At 36.6% G+C, this 13,777-nt stretch overlaps 1 protein-coding gene across 5 annotated transcripts in view; it reads right to left on the bottom strand.

Moving 5' to 3' along the window:
- PATJ (PATJ, crumbs cell polarity complex component) overlaps positions 1-13,777 on the bottom strand; it is a 289,564-nt gene that overhangs the window by 55,289 nt on the left and 220,498 nt on the right. For all 5 annotated transcript variants that reach the window (XM_015595195.2, XM_006919265.3, XM_015595198.2 and 2 more), the window contains 3 exons: positions 10,755-10,829; positions 6,544-6,661; positions 3,302-3,435 (listed from right to left, as the gene is read on the bottom strand). In XM_015595195.2, coding sequence (XP_015450681.1) covers positions 3,302-3,435; positions 6,544-6,661; positions 10,755-10,829 — 327 coding nt within the window. The remainder of the gene's footprint in view (positions 1-3,301; positions 3,436-6,543; positions 6,662-10,754; positions 10,830-13,777) is intronic.

Genomic DNA, 13,777 nt, shown 5'->3' with positions numbered 1-13,777 from the left:
TCACATAAGCAAACATGCAAGGGCAAGAGTAAAGGTGCTTTTGACAGTGCGTCTCAACATTATACACAATTTCCTTCTGTATGCTTCTATCTTGGTTTGCTAACTTCCTGATGGCTGAATGCACTCCCAGGACCTGATTGGATAAAATGATCTGGTGACTTGGACTGTTAATTAGGCTACATGTTCCATGTCAAAAAAAAATTGGGGGGGGGGTACAATGAAAAATAAAAAAGATCTTCATTGTGGTAAACAATGATTTTATTTGTTAAAGTACCTTCCACCCTGCGCTGTTCAGCCTCACCAAAAACAACATGCCTATATATTATCATGAGTCTAACGTACAGCTTTTGATGAGGTACCTGAGGTTAGGAAATGAAATCTGTGTCCCATTTCTCATTTTTAAGTGGTGCTTATCCTTCCAAGGACAATGGGATTTACAGTCTGAAAAGGAAGAACTATATATTATGAACCTCAAGATGCTTTAAAAAAATTTTTTTTTCCATTGGCTGCCTCACGGTGGAAAGAGAAGCAGATTATAGCATTTAGCAAGTAGCCTCACATCTAGGGCACAGGGGGTGATGTGGAACAGTGGAAGCCCTCAAGCTGGCAGCTAGTAGCATAAACGTATGCAATATTAAAGACCCAGAGCAGCGTGGGCACATCTTATTCAAGTTTTCTAACCAACCCACACAAAGTGAAATAGTAATAATAACAAAAGCAAAAAACAAAACAAAACAAAAAAACTGCTAACAAACTCATTGAGCTAGGCCACACACGCTGATCAGTCTTCTGATTTCCTTTGGTAAATCCAGTTCTGTTTTATTTTAAGCAGCAGAAAGAAACTTATATTTGCATTAAATAAATCAGAGGGTTACTTTTTCTTTATGAAAGAATTTAGTACAGAATTTCCCTAAAACATAATTTCTTTGGTTCATTTCAAATATAACTTTATTTATACAAATTAAGTTATTTACCATTCAAGAACATCTCTTAGGAAAAATAAGAAAACAGTCCCTGGAATGGAGACATACCCATTGCTCAGGGTCAACCAGTAGTTTCTGAATATTATCCCAATGGCCTTAGCATAACAATTATATACATGCACTTATATAAAATTATCTACTGCTTATAAAGCCTCTGATCCTTACCACTAGCTTAGTGCGTGTGGAAACTGAATCTTGGAGAAGGTATATGTCATGTGCAATTGCTTATTACCTACTATGCACCAGGCTAAACACTGTATACAGGTCATCTCTTTGATCTTCCTAGCAACTCTATAGGGTATTACTATCCTCATTAATAGATGAAGAAATAGACTCTGAGAAGTAAAGAATCTGCCTCTACTGGTAAAAGGAAGAGAGGAAATATGACTGAGAGCTAAAAGAGAAGAATGGTTGACCATCAGCTCAGAGATCATGGAAGCTGAAGAAGCCAGGCAAGGCATCCTAGGGTGGGGGGACTTGGAGGAGGTAGAGAATCTTCATTTCAGGCTGGGGGAGGGAATTGGGCAGGAAGAGAGGAATGTGAGCGGAGGGGAGTCTGAGAGGCTGGAATGCATATGCAGGTTTGGGGAACAGTGGTCTGCTCTGGTGCTTTGTTGATGGTGTGTTACTTCCTGCATATATTAGGAGCTGGCTGGAGAGCTGGCAAAAGTGTTTCTATGAACTGCCCAAAGACCAGATCAAATATAATTAGAAGGCATTATTAAAAATACAATTAAAAAATATAGCCTAGTCCAAATCATTCAAAGGGAAACTAAAGGAAGAGTATGTCCCTTTAAATAACATTTAAAATGTTATTTTCAAGAGAATTTTCAAAAATAAAAACTGAACAGATAGCATTCCAAGTCAGACAATGAAAAATGTAGAAAAGTTCTGGGGTCTTAAGAAGGCAAAGACCCATAAAAGGGCTGAGAGCTAAAATTGGCTATTGAGCTAGTTAAGTCCAGGTGTCCCAGTTCCATCTATGCAGATGAAAAAACATCATAGAGTATGCAGGAAGCCACACACTGCAGTTCCTGCCTGCAGAGGCAAAGGGAGAATAATTTATGAAATAAATTATCCTGAACTCTGGAGAAAAGTTTTAACCAATCTTTAATTAAGCTGAAGAAGAAGAGATCCTTTAATAAATAAGCACCGGCCTCTGAGCGTGTTCAGGTTCAGGTGGCTCACTAGTAGGGCTGAAGCAAACATCAGGATTCTCTAGGTCAGGCTAGGCTAGGTAGTAAGAGAGAGAAGAACCGTGAAGCAGGAAGCATGCAGAAGGCATTAAGACCCAGGTTCCTGTAGCATATGCTGTTTTTGAGTTGCCTAGTGCTTTAGGGGGCTAATATTTGTTACAGAAAAAGAGAACAGAATCACCCCACCCCTCAATAGTCCTAACACATTAACATTATATTCCTGCCAAAAATGGAAAGAACTATTTTATTGATATTATACTTATTTTATCTGTAAATGTGGCATATGCCATTTATCCCTTACTAAATAAAACAGGCAAATGAAACACCAAAATACTCATTCAAACACATACTAATTAATAAGAATGATTGTCTCTAAGGAGAGGCCCTGGTTGGAGGTGGTGTTGGGGTAGAGGGCAAGGTTAGGGCGAAAGGGTAGGAGGGACATTTTTCATTTGATATTCTTTTGTGTCAATTTAACTTTATATAAGGTGTATGTATGACCTATTCAAATATATATGCACTGATTATCACATTTTGAATAAATCAAAACCCGAGAAGTTTTATATTTTAATAGCACTAGCGATTAGTGACAATCAAAATGTACTAAATAATCAAAGATCTATCATTCAAGCAAAAACTAACATTCTAGTCCAATTAAAAAAAACATTATCAGTAGACGTGACCATAATCAGAATAAAGCAAAGCCTAAATTTGTTAGGCTAGAATAACTGATGTATACTTTTATCTAGTATTTCATTAAATAATAATAATGACGATAGTGGCAATAGTTCACACTTATATTTATAAGTTGTACGTTTTAGCCACCATCCTAAAAACTGTTATAATATTTCTATTGTAATGTTGTTGTTCTATTGCTGTTGTAATGTTGTTGGTCTAACAAGCATTTATAAAAAATATTCGACATCCTAGATGGAGAAAATCCTCTTAAATATTAAAAACAGAGGAAAATTTGAAAGCTGGCCAGAATATGGAGATACGTAGTCATTTATATTTTTTTCCATATCGTGAAAAAACCAAGTCTTCCATAAAGTGACACATGGCTATAACGAGGCTCAAAACTAACTCTGTAATGATGAATATATCTCACACCTAGAAACTTACCAAGGGTGTGTCTTTTCCTCCCACAATGCTGAGACCAAGCCCTGAATGTCCCTTGGATATTTCTATAATCATTTCCTGGCCAGGGACAATGGGACACGTGGCAGGGTCCACTGACAGAGGAGCCTGGAGACCACCTGGAAAAGGATTGAACACAGAATGACTGGCAAGTAGGAGATGAAGCTAAGCTTGCACACTACGTACTTGAAGAGTGCACGGTTTACATGAGTTTATCATTTCACTCTTTTCCTGCCAAGCACCTTGAAGGAAAAAGCTGGATCATTACTGCCCATTCATCCAGAGATGAAACATGACATTCCTATGCCACTTTTGAGATTAAAGCAATAACCAGCCCTCTTCAAAAAGCATCCGTTTTAGTTTGAAATTTTTAAAATTTTAAAATACACCATGAAAACTGGTATGGAAAAATTTAACATGATTAAATGATTAAGTATATATAGACATATTGTAATGAGAATAAATACTGGTATGACAGAAGATTCTGAGTTATAGATAGAAAACACTAATAGTGCTTAAATCCTTTTAATTAGAGTATATCATATAAGATTATTAAGTATTTAATCAGTAAAATGTGATGTAACTAAAAATAACAATTACTTAAAAATTATCCCAAAGATACACAGTAAAAAAAAAAAAATTGTGTTATAAGCACAACATTCAAGAATCAATTGCTGGCACCATAACTAAAGGGCTTGTTATTGTTGTTTTATAAAGATTTACTTTTAAAAATCATTGTTTTATACTGGGCTTTTCTGCAAACTAGGAGAAAAAATTTACAGGCTAAGTAAAGATGTTTAATAATATCCATTATCTAGCATAAATTCTACATACGTATGTGCGTTTTCCAGATGGCTGAACCTAATTTGTTGAAAAATCAAAACATTTAAAATGTTATTTTCAAGAGAATATTATACAAATAATAGTCTTCTAAGAATGTCATTTTTTTGATAACAAAGTTTGCTCATCATGAGTTTTGATTCTTATATTGTGATATAATTTAATAAAGGGCTGATAATAGAGTGCCCCCTACTGGTCAGTGGCAGCTAATGCACAGGGGCCAAGATGAGATCCACGAAGCTCATTGAACCTATGGAGAAGCAAGGGCCGTGGGACTATGGCCTGAGGGTCGAAAAAGGTTTTTACAATTTCAGAAGGTTGGAAAAAAATATTTCAAGATGTGAAAATCAAATGAAGTTCAAATTTCAATGTCCGTAAATAAAGATGCATTGGAACGCAGCCCTGCTAACTCATTTACATCAAGTCTATGGCTGCTACCACACTACAACGGCAGAATTGAGTAGCTGCAAGAGACCATATGGCCTGCAAGCCTTAAATATTTACTATCTGGCTCTTTACAGAAAGTTTGCCAATTCCTGGTATAAAACAAAAGGAAACAGACTCTAGGTAAGACTGTGGGGGTTCTGCTCTCACTAAGCAATAATCATAGTCTTTGTGACAAAAGTATACATATTTTGAAGGGGCACTGAAGTGGGTTTGAGTTCCCAAGGTGGATATTAATAGGTGGGTAAAACAGAGGCTCACTCCTCATCAGTAAAATGCTGTTACTACCATCTAATAGGCTGTTAGAGGAATTAAATGTGTGTGAGGTACCCTGCCCAGGGTCTGGCATATTGTACCATTCATATATTTGCTGTTCCTGACCACATGGAATTTATTAATCTAATGGCTTCTTGGTTAAGAGTAAGAAGTTTAGTGACACAACCTCAGTTACAATAAAAAATGCTACATTAGAAGTAAAATATTATAAACCTAATTTATCTCTAGATCTCTTAGCAGCATATGTATTTCACACTTCATTTCCCATTAGCTAACAATAAAAACAATGAACATCGGTGGCACCATTTCACGGATGCTTTAAAAGTTTATCCTCCTTTTGTAAATGACCAATTTAGTCTTTTGAGCGAGAAGAGAATGGACACATAGGAAGAGATACTGGAGATGGCATTTCCTTCCCTCCTCCACTTTTGCTTTCCTTAGGCAGTCCTGAGTCAGTCTTGGTATTTGTTTTTCTCATAGAATCCAGCCCAAAGTCTGACACATACCAAGCCCCCAATAAATGCTTGATACGTAGATGACTGACTGAATAAAATTTCTACTGATGAAACTCTAGGATGACTAATTTCTGTTATTGAGGTATAAATATGTGATCTATGTCTTCAAATCTCAATTAGTCTACATTGCAGTCAGCAAACTTTTTCAGTAAATAGCCAGGTAGTAAATATTTGGGGCTTTATAGAGCATATGGTCTCTGTTGCAATTACTCAACTTTATCCTTATACAGTATAAAAACAGCCAGAGACAATATGTAAACAAATGAGCATTCCAACAAAACTTATTTATGAACACTGAAATGTGAATTTCACATAATTTTATTAAATATTTTTATTTTTTTCAACCTTTTAAAAATGCGAAAACCATTTTTAGCTTTCAGACTACATAAAAACAGATGATAGGCCAAATTTGACCCAGGGGTCATAGTTTGCCAACCACATTCATCACGTATTTTAGTAAAAATCCAGTGCTTTAGAATAATATCTGCTTGCTAGATTTTATATGAGTTAATATTTATGAAAAAATTTGTAAAAGACAGATACCATAAGGTGTCAGGCCTACTAAATTCATGCAGGGTTATGCTTCGCCATTGGGGAGCATGGTGTTTTAAATGTTTTTTGTTTTGTTTTTTTCCTTAACTGACTTATATTGCATAAGAGCAAAATGGAAATACTTATTACTCATTTTGAAGTTCTATTTTCAACCACCAGTTATCATAACTCAAGCCAGGAATTCAAAGAGAGAAAGTGAATACCAATTTCTCTAAGCACTGAAAATTAACAGTCTTCAAATAGCTTACATCAACTGCAAGGCTAACAATTTGGCTCAATATGATTTTTAAGAAATATTACTCATGAACTAAACAGAATCTTTTGGGGAGATTAGAGAATAATTTGTAGGCTTCAAAGTCAAACAGCATTTACCAAGGGCCTTTTTGGTTCTAATACTTTTATATTCAATAAGCAATAGGCAATTCTAGGGACAGAGATGAAGAAAATGGTATAGGAAGTAAAGTGACCTGCCCTCTAGAGAAGCAGAGGAGGGACGCAAAGCCATGCTTCCTGACTCTTAGTCCAGTGCTCTTTTCACGATCCCTTCCTTTTCTAAGATTTGATGAGTCAATTCGATTTTGCTCAGAGAAAGAATCATACCATAGCCTGTGGAGTCTGTATCTGTTGAATTGTATGGTGGAGTTGATGCTAAAGGTATCTCTTGTGAATTGAAGGGGACTTTCGTCGAACATTTTTGTTGTTTCACCTGGCTGGCAGCCTACAAAAGGAAAGAAAATTTGATGAATGTCAGGAGAAGACTTTAAAATTCCTGTATTATTACCAAAACAATGGTGCACTGCAATAATGTCTTTTAAGAATTTAGAGTGGGAGGGTGACAAGAGAGAGTAAAAATAATTTTTGTCCCGTTCCCCACGCTTCCCTATTGAAATTTACATCTAAAATGTTTTGGTGAAGAATGACTCAAGGAAGAGAAGAAGGATAAAAAGCTGAAGATACTCTACCATCGTGGTCTGTATATGAAGCTGGGGCTGGGAAGCAAAACAAAAATTTTTACAATTTCTACTTGTTCTGATGAAATCAATGTGAAGACCGTAAATCTGTGCTATGTTCACTGAAAAAAGAATCTATGCTGCAGATGTTCTAAGCATACAACACTATCCGTCTTTTCTGGACACATGCACAATAGTCAGTGATGCATTAGGTTGGTTAAATGAGCAACATGAGAGGCAGGAAGGGACAATAAACATCCACTGAAGGCCTACTAAATGCTAGGTACACCAATTACATTTAATTCACCTAAAAGAACTCTACCTTATTCACCAATGGGTCACAGTGCTTGGAACATAGTAGAGCCTCCATAATGTTTGACAAATGAATGAATGAGTGAGCAAATAAATGCATACAGAAGAGCAAAACTGAAGACATGGAAACTCAGAATAGGAAATGAATTTGTAATTCAATGAAGGTAGAGACCTTTGCTATGTGAGTTTTAGAAAATTAACTTGTAATTCTGGATATTTGTTGATGATACCGCTAATGAATATTACTATTAAAACACTAAGAAAGAAACAAAAGGACCCCATGCTTGCTTAACAGGCAGTTAACAAATATAGGTAGTGACCTGACCTGCCTTCTGGATCTGGAGTTAGCCAGGGAACCCATCCCCAGATGGAAGATTCTGGTAGAGGCAGTGAAGCACCAGGCTGTCCCTGGAGTCTAGAAATAGGATCAAGGTAACTAACTGCTCCAGAACAATAATACCCCAAGATTCTGTCAGTGGAAGGTTGTGACTCAATACAAGGCATTGTGCAGTATGTAATAACTAAAACAATAACACCCACTGTGTATCTGTATTGTGCTTTCCAGTTTTCAAAAACACTTACATCCATGAATTCATTTAACCATGAGAACAATCTTGAGAGTTAGATTATACTACTCTCTTTTCCAGATGAAGAAACCAAGACACAAATGTCAGGCGACATATCTGAAATCATACAGCTAATTAGAAGAGGTAGGACTAAAAGCTGATAGCTGAAGAATGCTACAAGTTTAAAGTGTTTATCAAACAACTGCTGGGCAATAATTGAGCAGATGTTCACTTTTTTCCTGTAATTTTTCTATCACCATCATTTAATAATGACTGTATACTTATAAAAAGACTCATTGAAATACATATTTTTGCTAATTTTAAAGAGAGAGAAGTGGAAGAATGACAAATAAGGGGTTACTACCAGAATATTGAACAACGGACCCACCTAGATTTCTGATTACTCTAAGGACCACTTTTCCCGGCCTCCTTGACGCTAGATGTGTAAATAAGTCCTGGTCAATGCAGTGTAAACAGACAAGAACTGTGTAATTCATGATCACCCTCTTAAGGAGAAGGATCTTATCTTCTCCTTCTATGTCACTGGAAAATGGGTGAGATAGTAATAACTGGAGCGACCACCTTACACCAAAAAATGGACATCATGTTTTGAAGATGATAGAGTCATCAAAATAAGAATAGATAAGAGGCGCTTGGGTCCACGACACACTGGGGCCAGCATATCACCCTCACACTGATCACATGCAGCCTGTTCTGTAAAGAGAAACTTCTTGCAGTGACCGAGCCTAATCTTAACTCCTACAGTACTCATGTCCAACTTCCATTTTGTATCATCTCAAGAAAGAACATTAATAACAAAGGTGAATGCAAGCTACAGAGTTCTTTTATGAAAAAATCGTGTGAATTTTAAAACAGGAAAGCACAAGAGATAGCAATCATTACAGTTTGACCTTTATAATAGCAGGAAATGTTTGTTCCTCATCTTTATATCCCAGTTCCACGTAGCATCCCATTTCGTTGCGCATAACAGTTTTCCAGTAGATACTGGTAGAATTGAACTCAATTAAAATATAAGGAAACAGTCCACAGAAACCAAAGAAAACATTGAAACAAGTATATTTAGAGGTAGACCTTCTTGTCGTTGGGAGGTGTGATGGATGAACTTTGTGCTCCTGTAACTCACCCACTGACACAAAACCAACCTACTAAGTATGAAAGATAAGAATGATTGGATTTGCTGTTAAATGTTACTGTATTCAAACACGAGAGTTGGAATGGACTTTATAAGTCATCTAACCTAACTAAACCAGTGGTTCTCAACCCTATCTTCATAATAGGAACTACTAGGGAGCTTTTAAAATTTATGGATGCTGCAACCTCCATCCTAGACCAGACAAGTTGGCACCTAGGTATGTGGAGCCCAGAGAAACTTTTTCCTTTTTTTTGAAGTTGAGACTTATTCTTTAAACGATGGATTCTTAATCCAGAATAAATGGTTTCTAAGAGATCCACAGAGGGAATTCTGGAACTATAAAACCTCTATGGCTGTATGAATATACTTATCAGTGTTTTTCTGGGAAAAGGATCTATAATTCATCAGGTCTTCATGATAGGGAAAAAAATTACTACTCAGAAGAAGAAATGAACTGCTAATGCTAAGTTTGCTGGTGGCCACAGGCAAGTCACTTAATCTCCTTACACTTGAACTTCCTTATCTGTAAATTAGAGGTGATACCTCTACATCTTTCATGATTGTTATGAAGATTAAAGAGAAAAGTAAATAAATAAGCCTAAACCTGTGCCAGTAACAACTTAGGAGTTCAGTCCATAATAGTTATTTATGTTTTTATGTCCTTTGATAACATTAATAAGTGATCAGACAGCTTCTGATTGAAAACCTTCAGGGATGGAAAATTCCATTTCTACAAGGAAGCTCATTCCATCTTGATACAACTCAAATGTTTGGGAAGGTCTTCATAATGTTTGGGAAGGTCTTCATAATGTTTGGGAAGCCCTACAAGGGGGCTGACACGGCCCCCTTGTAGGGCTTGCCCAGTGATCTCTGAGCCATTTCTCTTCAGCAGCCACAGGAAAGGTATATAATCACTTTCCCAAAGGATAATGCTTGAAGTGCCATTTTTCGGCAGGGAAAAGGAAAGCCAAATGATGTTTAGGATTTGCTCCAGCTCTAAAATTCTATAGTTATAAAATTTTAGGGATATTTGATATGTACTTTAAGATAGGTGGCAGTATATAAAGTCTTAACAAAACAATAGTATTTGCAAATACATTACATAAAAAAAGGTGGTTTTAAACTTTAAAAAATAATTGCTTACAGGTTTTCAGTTGAACTAAATTTGGTTATTTTTAAATACTTATTTGCTTTTATTCAGGTTTTTAGCATATAATTTTGGAGACTTTTCAAAGGCATTTTCTTTGGCAATGTTTGAAATATATATTTTCTGTAAGCTCTAGTAATTGATAGTTCCTTAAACATAAAAATAGTTAATACAGTTATAATGTAAATTTTAGCAGGACGAAAGCATAAACTAGCACATAGAAACGAGAATCAGGACTTAAAAAAACACGAAAAAACTCATAGCAACAGGAGAACAAAAACTTGACAGACAGAAGTTTATAGTTTTTTAAGAGACGTGAAACTCAAAATAGGGAAATGCTCAAGTTTATACAAGTATGAGTTCTCCCATTAAAATTTTTTACTTATGACTTTATGTAAAGCATGGTGCTCTCAAAATTTAAGTGTAAGAGTATTTTCAGAGAGGCTTCATTTTAAAACACCTCATTAGGGTATTGGTATAAGGAGATGTACAGAGTATATTTCCACACACTTGCACAGAATCGGTGATACAGTTGTGGGTTGACTTCAGGTTGCAAGACATACTATAACCTCCTGCTAAGTAATCAAGGATCTGAATTCATTGCAATCACTCCTTTTCTTCTGGAACCTATTTGTAATGCACACCATCCCAGTAAAGCAAAACCTAAAGTGCAAGTTACATACATTGTCCGTTGGGCACTCCAGCACCTTCTGCTGATCTGCTACCACACCTTGACCAATCACCTGGGAGATGTCTTCCTGAAATGTGAAAGGTACAACCAGTCAGTGGCATTGTAGGGCTCAAGTGCACTCTCTAACTTTAGCAATCAAGTGTGATTTAACGGGGCTTTGGTCTCCTACAACAATGACCAACACCCCAGGCATAAAAGTTCCATTCATTCCTCTGGACTAACTCTCAGAAATGAACACAAACTTGTCATTTCCAGATGCTTTTCTGGCCCTTTAAGTTCTGTTAGGCTTTAAGCTTATCAGATATCCTTTGATAGTCATATTGACCAGAGTCTTTTCTTCTTTTGTCACACCAGTAATTCTTATGTTTGTATTTATTCTCAATATTAAATTATTTCAGGGTTCAAATCTTGATATTAGAATTTTCCCCCCTGAAGATAGTCAATTAGAGATAGAAAGTATACTCAACTAAAGACATTGGGAGATATAAAGACAAGTTAGTCCTGAATCTCGTGGAGAAGTACAGAGTCCAGACTTAGGAAAGAGGCAAACTACTAAACATATGGGAAACCTCTGCATAGCTAAAAGGAAGTTAATGGAACTAAACAATGGCAATGATAAACTGACTGGAATGATCGTGTCCGCCTCCCACCACATCCCAACCCTTTTTACAGGCAAATTTACAGGAGAAATTATCATCCGAGGTTTACTATGATACATGAACCGCTGTATTTGGTTTGGACACGTGGAGAGAAACTGATGTGGGTAGAAGAAAGGATGAGTTTACTCTAGCCCTTGGTAAATGTCTGTGAGAGACACTCAGGTAGCAGGTCTAGTACACAGATGGCAGGTAGGTAAGCTATCTGGAGATGAGAAGCATAATTTGTATAGTAGAGTATTAGGAATTGGTGACTCTAGTTCTATGACTTGAGAGTTCTGCAACTCTGAGCAGGTTATCTGACATCTCCAAGACTGAGTTTCCTTACCTATACAATTAGAAAAAATGAGTAGTTACACTATAGGAATGCTGAAAGGATTAAATGGAGCAATATACGAAAAGAACTTATCACGGTACTTGGCAAATAACAAATATTTAATAAAGATGCTAATGATGAGAGTAACTGGAATCAACTTATGATAAGTGCATGTTCCTAACTCTAAGGGCAAGTGAAAACAATTACCGGGACAGGACACTTTCTCTTTTGGGGAATGCTGGCATACTGACACCCCCATCCCACCCCTACCCTGGTTTCTCCTTTTTTGGATGTAATGGCATAACCCTTTTCTTCAATAGGCTCCCATAAGATTTGTAACAATATAGCAGGTAACGATCAGGTTATGCCCAGCCATTCATTATTACTAGATTATATTACAATCTCATCCTGTCTCATCAATTCCCTATTGGTTTAAAACCTGAGATTAAATCCTACCACATAATATCCTGAGACCACAACCTACGACCCTTAGATGACTGTAACTATCCTTAGCTGCTCACTTGTAACTTATTTTTTAGGACCAGAACCATCTCTCAGTTAGATTCCCTCTTATTTCCCCTAAATGGGAGAAAGATCCTAGAACTCTTCTCTACCACCCCTGGCGTTTTTTGTTTTTTGTTTTTTGTTTCTTAACTTTGCTCCTGAACAAATTATATGACCTAAAATGAATTTTAAAATTACCTCATCCCCTAATTCTTTTCTGAGCCCCTCCACAGCATGACCAATTTATTTGATCACTATTTTTTAAATATTATTTTGTGTTTTATAATTTCTATGTGTCTGTCTCTCATATACTAATATGGCTGACTTTTATTCTATTTGTTTCTCTTATTTGTTTCTTCAACATACAGTAGAATAGAATATAAGCTTGATAAAGTGTTAGTGCTATATAGATCAAAGTTCAGGAACTTAAATCTTAAATGCACCTGGGTGGATTTCAGAGCCAGTCATGAAAAGAAGGACACATGGTGAAGGTAATCCTGTGGTTTCCTCTTTAAAAGACCAAAGTTGAAAAGGGAAGATATGAGGTCAATAAATGGTGCTCATGGGAATTTATAGAATAAAAGTTCTAAACTGCCTTATAAATTGAAACCATTGGTGTTATTTCTTCCAGGGTGGATCGAACGACCTTGGAAGAGTAAAAGTTCCTTTATTTGAAAATGATACTACAGGTCTGCAATTCTACCTTTGTTTATACCCAGATAAACCAGCAGTGTGACAAAGGAGCTGACTTCTCCAGCTAAAGACTTAAAAACCCAATTTGCAACTAACATAAATGTACTACCAATTTGGTTGAATTTGTCCTCATCACTTGCACCTGTAAATAAAAGAAAAGGACTCTGGAATAGTGGCCAGAAAAATCTGGGTTCAAATTGGTTCCACTACTTACTGGCAATAGTAGGGCTTAGAAACCTTCATTTTTGCAACAGTAAGAATGTAAAATCAGCTATCTGAACAAGGGGCTGGAAGCAAAATTAAATTCAACACATGCTTATTGAGCATCTACTCCATGACATCAGTGAAAAGGACTAACAGAGCTTTGAACTTATGACATTTACATATCTGATGAGAGAAAAAAATATGGCAACTCTGAATTACAGCTAAATGGTATATGTATGAAGGGGCCTGGCAGAGGGCAGGTGCCTGAGAAGTGTTAGTTTCCTTCCCTTTCTCTTGTCCTCAAAAATGTGAAAGGATGACATGAGGAAATCAGAGCTCTCAAAAGCACCTGGTCCAGCACACCCTTCTATTTCTTATACTGATTACCCTTAAACCTCTAGGACAAGGGACGGGGCTGGTACATGACCATTGCTAATAATAACAACAGCTAAAACTTGCTGAGCGCTGACCGTGCCAGTTGCTAAGCTGGGTATGTTACACATTTTAGATGTGGGTGTACGTAACAGACCTGACTGTTAGGTACTATTACCATCCTAATTTTAGAGTTGATGTAATTGAGTCACAGAGAAGCTAAGGTATTTGCTAAGCCAGAATTTAACCCAGACACATCTTGCTCCAGAG

This window comes from Pteropus alecto, unplaced genomic scaffold (genome assembly GCF_000325575.1).
Source record: "Pteropus alecto unplaced genomic scaffold, ASM32557v1 scaffold25, whole genome shotgun sequence".
NCBI lineage: Eukaryota > Metazoa > Chordata > Mammalia > Chiroptera > Pteropodidae > Pteropus > Pteropus alecto.
The sequence above is the reverse complement of the archived record's forward strand: the minus strand, read 5'-3'. Positions and strand labels throughout refer to the sequence as shown.